This window comes from Mustelus asterias, chromosome 5 (genome assembly GCF_964213995.1).
Source record: "Mustelus asterias chromosome 5, sMusAst1.hap1.1, whole genome shotgun sequence".
NCBI lineage: Eukaryota > Metazoa > Chordata > Chondrichthyes > Carcharhiniformes > Triakidae > Mustelus > Mustelus asterias.
This window is the reverse complement of record NC_135805.1, coordinates 42,861,452-42,879,499: the sequence shown is the minus strand read 5'-3', so window position 1 is coordinate 42,879,499 and position 18,048 is coordinate 42,861,452. Positions and strand designations below refer to the sequence as shown.

General features: G+C 42.8%; 1 protein-coding gene across 3 annotated transcripts in view; it reads left to right on the top strand.

The window, feature by feature from the left end:
- elovl4a (ELOVL fatty acid elongase 4a) overlaps window positions 1–14,518 on the top strand; it is a 70,256-nt gene extending 55,738 nt beyond the window's left edge. For all 3 annotated transcript variants that reach the window (XM_078212447.1, XM_078212445.1, XM_078212446.1), the window contains exon 7: window positions 12,246–14,518. In XM_078212447.1, coding sequence (XP_078068573.1) covers window positions 12,246–12,530 — 285 coding nt within the window. In that variant the 3' untranslated portion in view covers window positions 12,531–14,518. The remainder of the gene's footprint in view (window positions 1–12,245) is intronic.
- The last annotated feature ends 3,530 nt before the right edge of the window (window positions 14,519–18,048 follow it).

The following is an 18,048-nucleotide window of genomic DNA, read 5'->3' as shown; positions in this document are numbered from 1 at the left end:
TCAACTTACACTTGAAAGCCTCCCATATGCCAGATGTTGATTTGCCCTCAAACATCTGCCCCCAATCTACATTCTTCAGTTCCTGCCTAATATTGTCGTAATTAGCCTTCCCCCAATTTAGCACCTTAACTTGAGGACTACACTTATCTTTATCCATCAATATCTTGAAGCTTACTGAATTGTGATCACTATTCCTGAACTGCTCCCCTACTGAAACATCAACCACCTGACTGAGCTCATTCCCCAATACCAGGTCCAGTATGGCCTCTTCCCTCGTTGGACTATCTACATACTGTTTCAGGAAGCCCTCCTGGATGCTCCTTACAAACTCTGCCCCATCCATGCCCCTAGCACTGAGTGAGCCCCAATCAATATAGGGGAAGTTAAAATCTCCCACCACAACAACCCTGTTACTTTTACACCTTGCCAAAATCTGCTTACATATCTGTTCCTCAATCTCCCACTGGCAGTTGGGTGGTGAGGCAAGGAGGAGCGATTTGTTGCAGGAGTGCTCGGGTGAGAAATTGACCTTTAAATTACATTTTCGCGGGCTTTATTTATTTATTTTTTAAAGTTTCAAACTGTAAACCGGAAGTAGGCCGCAGGGTGTTCTGGGAAGGGTTTTTTGGAGTGTTTTTTTAGCGCGCGTTGTTTTAAAAGCAGGCCACACTATTCAGCGGGCAGCGCTGCACCGGAGTGAGCAGGGAGCAGAGTGAGAGCTGAAGGGCTTTGGCTCAACGGGCTTAGGAGGAAACGGGCAGAGGCAGGGTAGGTTCTGTTCTTCGTTCTTCCAGTAATTTAAAGAAAGGGGTAATTATGAGTGGCAGGCCAGTTTGTTGCTGTCGGTGTCGGATGTGGGAGTTCATGGAATCGCCTAGCCTCCCGGAAGTCCATATCTGCACCAGGTGCGTCGAACTGCAGCTCCTGAGAGACCGCGTTAGGGAACTGGAGCTGCGGCTCGATGACCTTAGTCTAGACAGGGAAAATGAGAAGTCAATAGAGAGAAGTTACAGGCAGGTCATCACACCAGGGCCACGAGAGGAAGACACGTGGGTCACGGTTAGGAAGGGCAAAGGTCATGTACCAGAGAGTCCCCCGGTGGTTATCCCCCTTAACAGTAAGGGATGGGTGACAGACAGGAGAGAGGAGGGGAGAGAGCAGTCAGTGATGGGATCCCCTGTGGTTGTCCCCCTCCAAAATAAGTATACCGTTTTGGATATTGTGGGGGGGATGACCCTCCAGGGGTAAGCCACGGTGACCAGGTCTCTGGCACGGAATCAGGCTCTGTGGCTCAGAAGGGAAAGAGGGGGACTAGGAGAGCAATAGTAGTGGGGGATGCAATAGTTAGAGGCACAGACAGGCGGTTCTGTGGGCGCGAACGAGACTCCAGGATGGTAGTCTGCCTTCCTGGTGCCGGGGTCCTGGATGTCTCTGAGCGGGTAGGAAGCATCCTAAAAGGGGCGGGTAACCAGACAGACGTCATTGTCCACATTGGTGCAAATGACGTAGGCAGAAAGAGCAAGGAGGTCCTGCGAGAGCAATTCAGGGAGTTGGATAGTAGGCTAAAAAGCAGGGCCTCTAGGGTAGCGATCTCTCGACTACTCCCATTGCCACGTGCTAGTGAGGCTAGGGACAGGGAGATTGTACAGCTGAACGCGTGGCTAAAGGACTGGTGCAGGAGGGAGGGTTTCAAATTCGTGGATCACTGGGAAGTCTTCAAGAGAGGATGGCACCTGTACAAGAAGGATGGGTTAATCCTAAACTGGAGGGGCACGAATATCCTAGCTGGGAGTTTTGCTAGTGTGGTTCGGGTGGGTTTAAACTAATGTGGCAGGGGGGTGGGAATCAGAACAATAGATCAATAAGCATAGAGGCTGGGGACGAGGTTGGGGCCAAGACAAGGCTATCTGAGAGGAAGAGCATTCTGGGGGAGGATGACCTCAGTGGGCCTGGAGGTCTGGAGTGCATCTGCTTCAATGCAAGGAGCGTCACGGGCAAGACAGACGAGCTTAGAGCCTTAATGCTTGCGCGAAACTTGGATGTGGTTGCAGTGACAGAGACTTGGTTAAAAGAAGGACAGGACTGGCAGCTGAATATTCCACGGTGTAAGTGTTTTAGGCGAGACAGAGAAGGAGCTAGGAGAGGTGGGGGAGTAGCAATGCTGGTTAGGGAGCATATTACAGCGGTACAGAGGGTGGACAATTTGGAAGGGTCAGGTAACGAGTCACTGTGGGTGGAGCTCAGAAACAGGAAGGGCGCAGTCACTATGCTGGGGGTATACTACAGGCCTCCCAACAGCCCACGGGAAGTTGAGGAACGGATATGTAAGGAGATTCTGGACAGGTGCAGAAAAAATAGGGTTGTTGTAGTGGGAGACTTTAATTTCCCTTGTGTAGACTGGAAATCGCTTAGGGCTGGGGGCCTGGACGGGGAAGAATTTATAAAATGCATACAGGAAGGTTCTTTGGAACAATATGTTGACAGTCCAACTAGAGAGGGGGCTATACTGGACCTAATACTGGGGAATGAGCCCGGTCAGGTCATCAAAGTTTCAGTAGGGGAAATGTGGCAAATGGTGACCACAATTCTGTAAACTTTAGGATAGTAATGGAAAAAGATGAGTGTTGTCCTATGGGTAAGGTGCTGAATTGGGGGAAGGCTAACTACAGCCGGAGTAGGCAGGATTTGGTGGCTGTTGATTGGGAGAGGCTGTTCGAGGGTAAATCCACATCTGGCATGTGGGAGTCTTTTAAGGAGCAGTTGATAGGACTGCAGGACAGGCATGTGCCTGTAAAGAGGAAGGATAGGAAAGGTAGGATTCGGGAGCCGTGGATAACCAGTGAAATTGTGGGTCTAATCAAAAAGAAAAAAGAGGCATACATGAGGTCCAGGCAGCTAAAAACCAATGGAGCACTGGAGGAATACAGAGGAAATAGAAAAGAACTCAAACTGGGAGTTAGAAGGGCAAAAAGGGGTCACGAAATCTCCTTGGCAGACAGGATTAAGGAGAATCCCAAGGCATTTTATACATACGTTAGGAACAAGAAGGTTGTTAGGGAAAAAATCGGACCTCTCGGGGACAAAGGAGGGGAATTATGCTTAGAACCAAAGGAAGTAGGAGAGATCCTAAACGAATACTTTGCATCAGTATTCACAAAGGAGAGGGACATGTTGACTGGTAGTGTCTCAGAGAGATGTGTTGACCCGTTAGAAAAAATCTCAATTACAAGGGAGGAAGTGTTAGGTTTTTTAGGAAACATTAAGACAGACAAATTCCCAGGGCCAGATGGCATCTATTCTAGACTCCTCAGGGAGGCAAGAGATGAAATTGCTGGGCCTCTAACAGAAATCTTTGTCTCTTCACTGGACACATGTGAGGTCCCAGAGGATTGAAGGATAGCAAATGTGGTCCCGTTATTTAAGAAGGGTAGCAAGGATAACCCGGGTAATTATAGGCCGGTGAGCTTGACGTCCGTGGTCGGGAAATTGTTGGAGAAGATTCTTAGAGATAGGATATATGCGCATTTAGAACTGAATAATCTCATTAGCGATAGACAGCATGGTTTTGTACGAAGGAGGTCATGCCACACAAATTTGGTTGAATATTTTGAGGAGGTGACAAAAACGACTGACGAGGGAAGGGCCGTGGATGTCGTCTATATGGATTTTAGTAAAGCGTTTGACAAGGTCCCTCATGGCAGGCTGGTGCAAAAGGTGAAATCTCACAGGATAAAAGGTGAGCTGGCTAGATGGGTGGAGAACTGGCTTAGCCATAGAAGACAGAGGGTAACAGTGGAGGGATCTTTTTCCGGTTGGAGGTCTGTGACTAGTGGTGTTCCGCAGGGCTCTGTACTAGGACCTCTGCTGTTTGTGATATATATAAATGATTTGGAGGAAGATGTAGCTGGTGTGATCAGTAAGTTTGCGGACGACACAAAGATTGCTGGAGTTGCGGATAGTGATGAACATTGTCAGAGAATACAGCAGAATTAGATAGGCTGGAACATTGGGCGGAGAAATGGCAGATGGAATTTAATCCAGATAAATACGAAGTGATGCATTTCGGTAGATCTAATGTAAGGGGGAGCTATACAATAAATGGCAGAACCATCAGGAGTATAGACACACAGAGGGACCTGGGTGTACAAGTCCACAGATCCTTAAAGGTGGCAGCACAGGTGGAGAGGGTGGTCAAGAAGGCATATGGCATGCTTGCCTTTATTGGACGGGGCATAGAATATAAAAGTTGGCATATGATGTTGCACCTGTATAGAACGTTGTTGGTTAGGCCACATTTGGAATACAGCGTCCAGTTCTGGTCGCCACACTACCAGAATGATGTGCAGGCTTTGGAGAGAGTACAGAAAAGGTTTACCAGGATGTTGCCTGGCATGGAGGGTATTAGCTATGAGGAGAGATTGGGTAAACTGGGGTTGTTCTCCCTGGAAAGACGGAGGATGAGGGGCGACCTAATAGAGGTGTATAAAATTATGAAGGGCATAGATAGGGTGAACAGTGGGAAGCTTTTTCCCAGGTCAGAGGTGACGAACACAAGGGGTCACGGGTTCAGGGTGAGGGGCACAAGGTTCAACACAGATGTCAGGGGGACGTATTTTACACAGAGGGTGGTGGGGGCCTGGAATGCACTGCCAAGCAAGGTGATTGAGGCGGACACGCTGGGATAGTTTAAGACTTATCTAGATAGCCACATGAACAGACTGGGAATACAGGGATACAAACGAATGGTCTAGTTGGGCACATGAGCGGCACAGGCTTGGAGGACCGAAGGGCCTGTTCCTGTGCTGTATTGTTCTTTGTTCTTTGGCCTATAGTAAACCCCCAACATTGTGATTACACCTTTCCTATTCCTGAGCTCTACCCATATTGCCTCGCTGAGCCCTCCGAGGTGTCCTTCCGGAGTACAGCTGTGATATTCTCCTTAACTAGTAGTGCAATTCCCCCACCCCTTTTACATCCCCCGCTATCCTGCCTGAAACATCTGTATTTTGGAATATTAAGCTGCCAATCCTGTCCTTCCCTTAACCAAGTCTCTGTAATGGCAACAACATCGTAGTTCCTGGTACTAATCCGAGCTCTAGGTTCATCTGCCTTACATGTAACACTTCTCGCATTGAAACAGATGCACTTCAGTCCACCAGACCCTCTTTGATTAGCAATCCCATCCTGCCTGCTGTTTCTCTGGGTCGTACTGGCCCTACTCTCTGGTTCCCCTTCAGCTAATTCACCTTTGCTTTGGTTCCCACCCCCCTGCCAAACTAATTTACATCCTCCCGTGTGACACTAGCAAACCTCCCGGCCAGAATATTTATGCCCTTCCAGTTTAGATGCAACCGTCCTTCTTGTACAGGTCCCATTTGCCCCGGAAGAGACTCCAATGGTCCAGATATCTGAAACCCTCCCTCCTACACCAGCTGTTTAACCACGTGTTGAGCTGCACTATCTTTCTATTCCTAGCCTCACTAGCACGTGGCATAGGGAGTAATCCTGAGATTACAACCCTAGAGGTCCTGCTAATTTAGTTGTTGTAAAGATTCTATGTCAGATGAACCAGGGCAATCTCAACTCTGCAATCTAAACCTTGGAACCATTCAACTACACACACACACTGTCTCCACTTGCCATTCATTCCTCAGTTGGAAAATGTCACTAATAACATTGGTGGGGATTATCCGCTTCTGTTCACATTGGGTAGGTTCAGTGACAGGAGCAGAAAGTATCACAAGAAGTCTAAAGTTGCACTTTACATTGACGTGAAAGATTATCGTGATCGTCCCCTCCCAGCCTCAGTGGCACTTCCTGCCATTCAAATTCCGGGACATCATTATAACATATTTTGATTGGATTTGATTTATTATTGTCACATGTATTGGGATACATGAAAAGTATTGTTTCTTGCAAGGTACACAGACAAAACATACCGTACATAGAACATTACAGCACAGTACAGGCCCTTCAGCCCTTGATGTTGCACCGACCAGTGAAACCAATCTAAAGCCCCTCTAACCTACACTATTCCAATATCATCCATATGTTTATCCAATAACCATTTGAATGCTCTTAATGTTGACGAGTCCACCACTGCTGCAGGCAGAGCATTCAACGCCCTTACTACTCTCTGAGTAAAGAACCTACCTCTAACATCTGTCCTATGTCTCTCACCCCTCAATTTAAAGCTATGTCCCCTCGTGTTAGCCATTACCATCCGAGGAAAAAGGCTCTCACTATCCACCCTATCTAATCCTCTGATCATCTTGTATGCCTTTATTAAGTCACCTCTTAACCTTCTTTCTAATGAAAACAACCTCAAGTCCCTCAGCCTTTCCTCATAAGACCTTCCCACCATACCAGGCAACATCCTGGTAAATCTCCTCTGCACCCTTTTCAACACTTCCACATCTTTCCTATAATGCGGAGACCAGAACTGTACGCAATACTCCAAGTGCGGCCGCACCAGAGTTTTGTACAGTTGCAGCATGACCTCATGGCTCCAAAACTCAATCCCTCTACCAATAAAAGCTAACACACCGTATGCCTTCTTAACAACCCTATCAACCTGGGACTTTCAACTATCAACTTTCAGGGATCTATGCACATGGACACCCAGATCCCTCTGTTCATCCACACTACCAAGTATCTTACCATTAGCCCAGTACTCTGTATTCCTGTTACTCCTTCCAAAGTGAATCACCTCACACTTTTCCGCATTAAACTCCATTTGCCACCTCTCAGCCCAGCTCTACAGCTTATCTATGTCCCTCTGTAACCTGCCACTTCCCTCCGCACTGTCTACAACTCCACCGACTTTAGTGTCATCTGCAAATTTACTAATCCATCCTTCTATGCCCTCATCCAGGTCATTTATAAAAATGACAAACAGCAGTGGCCTCAAAACAGATCCTTGCGGTATACCACTAGTAACTGAACTCCAGGATGAATATTTCCCACCAACCACCACCCTCTGTTTTCTTACAGCTAGCCAATTCCTGATCCAAACCACTAAATCACCCTCAATCCCATGTGTCCGTATTTTCTGCAATAGCTTACCATGGGGAACCTTATCAAACACTTTGCTGAAATCCATATACACCACATCAACCGCTTTACCCTCATCCACCTCTTTGGTCACCTTCTCAAAGAACTCAATAAACTTTGTGAGGCACGGCCTACCCTTCACAAAACCGTGCTGACTATCCCTAATCAAATTATTCCTTTCTAGGTGATTATAAATCCTATCTCTTATAATCCTTTCCAAAACTTTGCCCACAACAGAAGTAAGGCTCACCGGTCTATAATTACCAGGTTTGTCTCTACTCCCCTTCTTGAACAAGGGGACAACATTTGCTATCCTCCAGTCTTCTGACACTGTTCCTGTAGACAATGACGACACAAAGATCAAAGCCAAAGGCTCTGCAATCTCCTCTCTCGCCTGCCAGAGAATCCTAGGATAAATCCCATCCGGCCCAAGGGACTTATCTATTTTTACCCTTTCCAGAATTGCTAACACCTCCTCCTTATGAACCTCAATCCCGTCCAGTCCAACAGCCTGCATCTCAGTACTCCCCTCGACAACACTGTCCCTCTCCTGTGTGAATACCGACAAAACATATTCATTTAGTGCCTCTCCTATCTCTTCAGACTCCACGCACAACTTCCCACTACTGTCCTTGACTGGCCCTAATCTTACCCTAGTCATTCTTTTACTCCTGACATACCTATAGAAAGCTTTAGGGTTTTCCTTGATCCTACCTGCCAAAGACTTCTCATGTCCCCTCCTGGCTCTTAACTCTTTCTTTAGGTCCTTCCTGGCTAACTTGTAACTCTCAAGTGCCCTAACTGAGCCTTCACGTCTCATCTTAACATAAGTCCCCTTCTTCCTCTTCACAAGAGATTCAACCTCTTTAGTAAACCGCGGTTCCCTCACACGATTGCTTCCTCCCTGCCTGACAGGTACATATTTATTGAGGACGCGTAGTAGCTGTTCCTTGAACAAGCTCCACATTACAATTGTGCCCATCCCCTGCAGTTTCCTTCCCCAACCTATGCCACCTAAATCTCGCCTAATCACATCATAATTTCCTTTCCCCCAGCTATAGCTCTTGCCCTTCGGTAAATACCTATCCCTTTCCATTGCTAAGGTAAACGTAATCGAATTGTGGTCACTATCACCAAAATGCTCACCTACCTCCAAATCCAACACCTGGCCTGGTTCATTACCCAGTACCAAATCCAATGTGGCCTCGCCTCTTGGTGGTCTATCAACATACTGTGTCAGGAAGCCTTCCTGCACACATTGGACAAAAACTGACCCCTCTAAAGTACTCGGAACTATAGCTTTTCCAGTCAATATTTGTAAAGTTAAAGTCCCCCATAACAACTACCCTGTTACTTTCGCTCCTATCCAGAATCATTTTTGCAATCCTTTCCTCTACATCTCTGGAACTTTTCGGAGGTGTATAAAAAACTCCCAACAGGGTGACCTCCTTTCCTGTTTCTAACCTCAGCCCAAACTACCTCAGTAGACGAGTCCTCATCAAATTTCCTTTCTGCCACCGTAATACTGTCCTTGACTAACAATGCCACACCTCCCCCTCTTTTACCACCTTCCCTGCACTTACTGAAACATCTAAACCCTGGAACCTGCAACAACCATTCCTGTCCCTGCTCTATCCATGTCTCCGAGATGGCCACAACATCGAAATCCCAGGTACCAACCCATGCTGCAAGCTCACCCACCTTATTCCGGATGCTCCTGGCGTTGAAGTATGCACACTTCAAACCACCTTCCTGCCTGCCAGTACACTCCTGTGACCCTGAAACCTCATCCATGACCTCACTACTCTCAACCTCCTGCACACCGGAGCTACAATTCAGGTACCCACCCCCCTGCTGAATTAGTTAAAACCCTCCCGAAGAGCGTTAGCAAATTCCCCCCCCCCCCCCCTCCCCCAAGATATTGGTACCCCTCTGGTTCTCCTATCCATCCCTTTAACTATGGAGTCCCCAATGACTAATCCTCTACTCCTCTCCCCCCTTCCCTTCTGAGCAACAAGGACAGACTCTGAGCCAGTGACCTGCTAAGTCCCCCCCCGCAACAGCATCCAAAAGTGTACTGTCCCCAATTTCTACTCCACTTTTTACTCCCCCCACTTGAACGGCTCCCTGTACCATGGTGCTGTGGTCAGTTTGCTCATCCTCCCTTTCCCTACCCTTCTGAGCTGCCGGGCCGGACTCTGCGCCTGAGGCACGGCCACTGTTGCTTCCCCCAGGTAGGCTGTCCCCCCCAACAGCACTCAAACAGGAGTACTTATTTTTAAGGGGCACAGCCACCGGGGTACTCTCTAGTACCTGACCTTTCCCCTTCCTAACTGTGACCCATGTGTCTTGCTCCCGTGGCCCCGGTGTGACCACCTGCCTGTAACTCCTATCTATCACCTCCTCATTTTCCCTGACCAGACGAAGGTCATCGAGCCACAGCTCCAGTACCGTAACGCGGTCCCTTAGGAGCTGCAGTTCGATGCAACCGGCGCAGATATGGACATCCAGGAGGCTAGCTGACTCCAGGAACTCCCACATCCGACACCGAGAACAACTAACTGGACTTTCACTCATAATTCCCCTTTTTTCAAGTACACTGGTAAAACTATGAGATGAACCTACCCTGCCTCGCCGTTTTCACCTAAGCCCATTGAGCCAAAGCCCCTCAGCCTTCACTCTGCTCCCTCTCACTCTGCCGCCCGCTCACAACGCTGCCCGCTGGATAGAGCGGCCTGCTTTTTAAACCTCCCGCGCGCTTATAAAAAAAGTTTTTTTTTCTTCCCAGGTCACCTCGCGCCCGGCCTACTTCCGCTTTCCCCTTAAACTCGTAAAAAAGAAACCCTGCAAAAAAGTAATGAAAATAAAGTTAATCCCTTACACTTTTCACTGCAGCCACAAATCGCTCCTCCCTCCCTTGCTCCGGTTGAGCATAGTGTACATAAGGAAGAAGGACAGGAGAGGGTGCAGCATATAGTGTTACAGTCATTGCTATGTTGTAGAGACAGATTAGCTTAATATATGGTAGCTCCATTCAAAAGTTTGATGGCAGCAGGGAAGAAGCTGTTCTTGAGTTGTTGGTACATGTGGCAGTGCCACCTTCCTCGGCCTGTGGAGCTGGAGCTGAAGCGGTCACAGGAAAAGAGGGTTTGGATGGGTGAGACACGCCCAGCGTCACCTGGGTGGATGGCTCCAGAGTATGCACTAGCTGATCCTCCTCTCTGTGCCCGAGGGCCCTTGGCTTTCTCCTTGGAAAGATTTGTATTTATAAGGCCCCTTTCACAACAACCAGATGTTCCAATGTGCTTTACAACCTATAAAGTACTTTTCAAAGTGTTGTCACTGTTACAAAGGAAACACAGCAGCTAATTTGTGCTTAGCAAACTCCCATGTACTGCAATGTGATAATGGGCAGATCATCTGTTTTTCATTATGTTTATTGAGGGGTAAATATTGGCTCAGGGCAGTGGGGAACACTCCCTTGCTGTCCTTAACAGGCAGACTGGACCTTGATTAAATGTCTCTCCTGAAATACAGGACCTCTGACAGTGCAATGCTCCCTCATTATTGCAACTGTTGACCTTGATTGTTGTGTGCACTCGCTATAGAACGAGTCTTTATTGAGAAGCAAGAGGCAAGTTTGACAAATATTATTAGTAGCCCAGAAAGGAAACTAATTTTAAGCAAAATGGAACTGTGGGTATTTGTAACAGTGATGTATGCAAAAACAGATTGTATTTATGGGCTAAAATGGATGATCGTCTTCCCTGATACGTGGCACAGCTTTACAGTAAAAGGCATTCTTGATTCCCAAGCGTGAACCGACAGAAGAAGCAGCCAGAGTATTTAACTTGAGCTCTCCTCGCAGAATACAGTTAGTTCAAAAGAGAGCATTTACTGCCACTTAATTTAACAGAGTAAATGAAAACTATTGCACAACAAAGTTATGAACTATTTCCAAAATAATTGTACAATGCAATTGTAAATAGTTGCTTCTGAATTTATAGTTGAATACTTTTTGTGGCAAAATTAGCATTATTAACTACCTAAGCTGTTACACTCTTCACATTAAGGATAAATAATGAGCTGCTCAGAACTGTTAACAACTTCTAAATCATTCTGTAGAGCCTAATTCCAAGATTTGAATGCTGTTTCCATATACTATATGGACGGGCTATTTGATGGGATACAAGATAATTATGATGTGGAGATGAAAAAAAAGATACAAGATAATTGCCATTTGATAGGTGTTTCTTTGCTTACTTTTAGCAGCCAAATCTTTATTTCCATTGCAATCTTCTACTTAATAACTATATTGCTTGGTCACTTATACTGTTGCTTTTTTCTCAAGATGCGAATTCACAATTTGCTACATGGCCTTTGTCCCTGAATCATGGTTATCTTGATCCATTATAGACTTTTTCCTCCAGGTTCTTAAAGTTGTGGAGCTCCTTACCTTCACCTGCCCCTTTCCTTCCTTCTACACTTTTTTTTTGAATGCCTAAGCTTGATGTCACCTAATTATTACATTTTAGTTCATCTGGTATTATACTTTTAAAAATCTTGGTTTCCTGCACAATAGGCCCAGGCATTCCACTCTGATTGGTGCGCAAACGTAAAGTCACTGTAATATTCTTTGTGCTTTCTTTCAAAATATTGCCCTGTCTCCAGATGTATTTGTAACTTCACATCCTGTTTAGGTTATTTCAACATAGAATAGGAGTTCAGAAAAATAAATTGTTCCAAAAATCAAGATTTGAGGGAGAGAAGAAAATAATGATGTCAAAGAACAAAGAAAACAGCACAGAACAGGCCCTTCGGCCCTCCAAGCCTGCACAGACCATGCTGCTCGGCTTAACTAAAACCCCCTGCTCTTCCGGGGACCATATCCCTCTGTTCCCATCCTATTCATGTATTTATCAAGACGCCCCTTAAAAGCCATTACCGTATCCGCTTCCACTACCTCCCCCAGCAGCAAGTTCCAGGCATCCACCACCCTCTGTGTAAAAAATCTGCCTCGTACATCTCCTTTAAACCTTGCCCCTCGCACCTTAAACCTGTGCTCCCTAGTAATTGACTCTTCCACCCTGGGAAAAAGCTTCTGACTATCCAAAATATTTAATTTAACATCTGCACAAAATGGTTAAACAACATTGTTTTCTCTTGTTAAAAATATTATTCTCTTAACACAGGTACAGTTCCATGTTACAATAGGCCATACTGCTTACTCGCTGTACATTGATTGTCCTTTCCCAAGATGGATGCACTGGGCACTGATAGCTTATGCTATTTCCTTCATCATCCTCTTCGCCAACTTTTATTACCAGACCTACAGGGAGCCCAGGAAAGAGTCAATAAAGAATGGAAAAATATTTGTGAATGGCAATGGAATGCCTAATGGAATAATCAAATCAGAAAACAAGCTAATGGTAGAAAATGGGAAAAAGAAGAAGAAAGGAAAAGCCAAGCGTGAATAAGATACATGGGCAAGGTGTAAAATAAAAGGTTGCATTTTAGAGCCAACTACTCTTGAGTCAGCAAAAGATGACTGCATGTGTTTCCAGCTGGCTTTGAACCAATCTATTGTATCATTTGCCATCTTTGTAATTTATTGTATTTACTTTGTAAATGAAATTTGTGATCGATACGTTGGTATTGACATGAAGATAGACAAGAAAACTCACCATTAAATAAATTGCACTGAACAGGTTTTATGAAAGAGGAATTTGGTCATTACCCTTTTTCAAATCCATATCTTAATGGCAATTTTTTTGATGTTTATTTATGTTTACTGTTTCAGTGAACTCTTGCTATATAGCTTTTTACTTTACCACTACCTCAGTTTTAATGCTGCTTTTTTATGGCTTCATTTTCTACTGTATGCAAGCATGTTGGTGTATCCTGTGTTATCAGTCCAGGTGTCTACAAATCCAATGCTAGTTTTGGTTGCAGGTTATCAGCTTAGAGGAAACTGGAAGAAGTGGCTAATGTTCATTAACGCTGATCTTAAAGATCCTAAGAATTAGCAGGAGAGTGGCATTGCCAATCACTTTCTGGACCCATGTAAATAGATGAGTACTTTTTTAGTTACATTAAAGCTTTTAATTATCCGTTTCATAACAGGTCTTAAGTCTGATGTTTTTTCAGTGAGATTATAATTTTGTTTCATTGACTTTATACAATACAAATGAACAGAAATAATGCAGCTTCCCCACAAACCACCCTGTCAATCTTCCCTGATCCCAAGTCGGTTACTGATGCTGGTGTACAGTGTCCAGAGAGCTGCATCTTAATCTACACAATATTCATTTGGTTTATTTGCATAAACCTGGGCAATACATATTAATTTCCTATTTGACCTTTATGGGGAAAGTGGAATCAACATTAAGATTACTCCTACCTTATCTTGGCTTTGATCCACATACATACCTTCTTCATCAGCACTCATCAGACTGCTTTTTCCTCCCTAAGGAGACTAAATAAAGTTTTATGACTGACGATGCTGTACTGAGCTTAGTTTATTTCTGCACAAACCAGGAATGAAACTAGACCTTTCTGACATTGTGTCTTAGTATCAATCCACGTTTAAGTACTAAACTACTGGGACAACCTGTGAATGTAGCTTTTAAAGGTGGCAATCATAAAATCATGCCATCTAATTTATATTGAGAATAATTAATTGAATTAGCCTTTGTTCACATCTTCGGACTATGGTGAATTGTGCATTGTTCTGAATGATCTGTATACCCTATGGTTTGTACCAGAGGAGAGTGCATGCTTTAAATAGAAAACAAGTGTTCCAAAATATACTGTATTTTCATAAGAGAAAATGGAAAAACAGAAATGCATGCATGTATGGTTGGGGCAACAGAAAGTTACAAAACAGGACCCATTGCAATCAGTTTTTCAAAACCTGAATGATTTTTTACAGCAGAACAAAAGCATTTCAAAACTAAATTAGAAGCATTTTAAGCAATAAAATCACACCTTTTCAGATCGATAGGCACCTAGGATCGATAGCCATCTAACTGGGCGGCATGGACACGTTGGGCCGAAGGGTCTGTTTCCATGCTGTAAACCTCTGACTCTAGGTTTAGTGGAACAGTAGCTAAATGGGACTTGCACTGGTTGTAAGCAATTACAAGTAGTATATTGTAACATATTTGCTGCATTGTAAAATTCTTCAGTTATGACAAAGGAAAGCAACAGACTATGCATTTTAAAAGATGCAGCACTAAGTGGTTGGAGCTGATTGTAACAACAGCATTTCAGGTTGACCATACAGATGTACTGCTCAGAGGATGAGTCAAATTAAACCAATCCATTCTTAACCGGTGTAGGATGACCTAATTTCAAAGTAAAGTTTTCCTTTGTATCTCCAGGGATGATTGACTGTGTAGCTGCAACTTTATTAGTAGTAAAATGTTCTCTGCAGAGAAGCTTACAAATTAATTACATGTTGTACAAAGAAGAAATAATCATTTGTGATTATCACAATAGATAAGATGTTTCTATTTGTACACGTGATAGTTTTAGTCACTTTTCTGACCAGGTCCATTTTATTCTGTTTCACTAAGTTTTTTTTTGCAGCCCTTCACTCTCACGTTCAAATCTGGTATTTGGATAAATGAAGCCCATTCTGGTGGTTTAACAGATTTATTCCCATATAAGATAATAGGAAGTGATATTTCCAATCACCACACCCTCAGGGTAGTTATAATCGTCTATCAATGTCATAGAGTGCACCAGAATTAAGTGTCAATAAAGTATTTTGTTGCCAGAACAGAATGGACCTGCAACTGGATAAAGCTCCCATATGAAACTGTAACAATATATTTACAAACACCTCCAAAAGACGATTTGAAGTCTATAGTCTTGGATTTTTGACATCAAAGTGACTGAATTACATTTGTGGATTTGTAAACACCAAATATGCATTGTAATAAATACCGTAAAATTCTGATCCATTGTGATTATATCTCATCCAAACTTTTGGTACTAGTAATGAAACAGTAGAGACCTTTGTTTTTGTTTTTGAGTTGAGCTGCTTTAATAATGTATAATGAGTACAGAATATTCTTCCTGAATGTCATTCTATGAAATTTATGAAAAAAAACCTTTGAGATACTATTATCATGGCTATAGAGAATTTTGGATGGATTTGATTTGAGTGGTATAACAAGGCCAATGCATTTTCTTTTGCAGGCTTGAGGTGGTTACACTTAGGGTAGGCTGTCTAAACAGGATAATGCTTCTTTAAGTTTCTTAATTCAGTGGCAGCTGATGTGAGTGAGAAGGCTTGGATAAGCTTCAGAAACGTCTTGCCTCCGTTTAATTTTACTAATTAAGTTAATGACATCCTAATTGACATCAGTCTGTCATTTTACTGAGTCGCAGAAGACTAATCTTGCTGTTAATAGCTTTAGACTTTTGTACCTGGGTCACCTTATGAAAGTGTGAACCCCTGATCAAAATCTCTAGTTCTGGAGCAAGAACTAGGTTAGTTCAGAAAGGATTTTGTTGAATGCTAATTATTACAGGTGTAAGCTCTTTGAATGTGAACTAATCCTTAAAAGTGCATCACTGACAGGAGTATCCTATATATATTTGTTTAATTTTCAGTAATATTGTGTGCACTTTGACTCTTATTTCATTTTTGGCTTTTTTGTGTTTAACTGTAACTGATGTGACACCCCCCACCCCTCCGCAATTGTCTTTCTGGCTGTTAGTGTTGATAGTTATATATATTTTTGTGTGCCCGGGAGCTGTTGTATAATGCATTTAATATTGTACAGAACCCAAGAAAATTTAACTATATATAATACAGGTTTTCATTTTAGAATACTAGATTTGAAAGTGAAGTACTTCATATATTTTTTTTCACCATTAAGATATTTGAAAGCTATGCAGGGAGTGTTGCTCCTAAATACACCATTATATAATCAGTTATTTCAATGGGTTAAATGCTAAGATGAAGGCCTCTTTGTGTTTAACAGTGGTTAGTTAATCAAATGAGTTTAAAAGATTTTTTGGGACTACAAAACTGATGGTTTGTTTGGGGAGCTGTTCTCTTCATATACTATAGTTGGAGTTTCAGTGATGATTAGCCTAGAGGATTAACCTAGATCACCAAAGTTTAAAAATGCTGAATCAACATTTTTAATAAGGTTTCGGTCCCTGGAAATGGTGGCAGAAGCCTTGACTAATTCAAACGTTTCTAACTGTAGACTGTGGGTTCTCTTTTACATAATTTTCAGTTTATTTGAAAATGCACAAAAACCAAACCGATGCACAAAAAATGTAAATAAGCAGCCTCTGCATCTTACAGGAGTTTTGTTCTTAATACTGCTTTCTTTTTATCTGCTGTTTAAACAAATTAAAACATTTGCTTGGTAGTGTAGAACTTGAATATTTGCGGAAAAGAGAGGCATGCTGCCAAAGCTTTTCATTTTGCAATCAACGGGACAAGGATGCCAAATTTCAAACGATCTCAACAATTTATAAAAATGCTGATTGAATGGCTGAGGAGATAGCAAAGAACTATAGTCTCCCCAAGCTCCTGGGTAATTCAAAAAAAAGGTGCAAGGCTTGAACATATTATTTTTGTTTGCAGAGAACGGGACCCTAAGTATAAATGTATATTGCTTCTAGCAAAGGTAAAGTAGCCATGTTACGAGCTTGACTGATTACCTTAAATTTCTTGCTAGCATAGCAATTAGCACACTCGGGATTGTTCAGCTAGTGCTGCAGCTTGCAGAATCACATCTTAATGGTGGATGTTTTTTAGGTTTTGCAAGTTTGGGCTGGTTATATACATTCTGTACTATGCCTATTCTGAACAACCAAAAGAACACACTGATTAAATCAGCCAATCTTTGGGACATGCGACTAGCGTACCTGGCATTGCACCAGCACTGAAATTCATGCACAACATCACTCAATTGTGAGGTAGGCAGAATGATTGTTAAAAACAGGAAGAGAACAGACTGTACTCAACCAGCATGTTCTTGCAAAACCCAAAACAAAACATCTGGATATAATTATGCAATTGGGCAGTACTTTCGGAATAATCCCAAGTGTGTTAATCAATACATTAAAAGCAATTTAAATGATCAGTCAAGCTCACTACATGGTTCATTTACACTTGCCAGAAGCGACCTACATTCATACACAGACCCGTTCTCTGCAAACAAAAGGCATATGTTGAAGCCTTGTGCCTTTCTTGAATTTCCTGGGAGCTCATAATTCACCGTTGCTTTCTTCATGGCAACACGTTAGCCAATCAGAGTTGATTTGCCAACCAATCAGCACTCTTTTCTGCTGTATTTAATTGTTGTTGTTCTTTGAAATTTGGCATTTTTGTGTTTGTCCTGACGAATGAAGGACTAACGCTTCAGTAACATGTCTCTTGTCAGCAATTTTCAAATTTGCACATTATATGTTTTCCTGTATTAAGAAGTTTGTTTTTTAATTTATTAATTTATTTTCTGGATATCTCAAATGCATGCTACTGAAGAATTAAATAATTTGTATTATACTACAGTACTCTATCTTCATGCTTCTGTTAACTAAATCTGTGAAATGGCATTGCAGTATTCACTAATTAATTTTAACTAACTTTAATATAGGAAATGTTGATGGATTGATTGTCTCATTTAAAATAACAGTTAATTTTAAGATGCATGAACTACCATTTTTTAAAAGCTACAAATGTTATCAAATAGTTGATAGATCTAGAATGAAAACAATTATTCATCCCGTAGTTAACACATTGTCTATTCATGTATGTGCATCTTTTCGTTTGGTGGTTACCATAAAATTATTAGACCAAAATAGTGTAGGATTAATGGCTGCAGGTTTTTATTTTGCACTACAGTATTTTGTGGATAGTATTGTTGAGATTCTAATGACAGTTATAAACCAGCATGAGCTTGCCTGCTGCAATTGGTACTGTTGTCTTAAGTCACTGAAGGGCACATTCAGGACAAGTGTGAA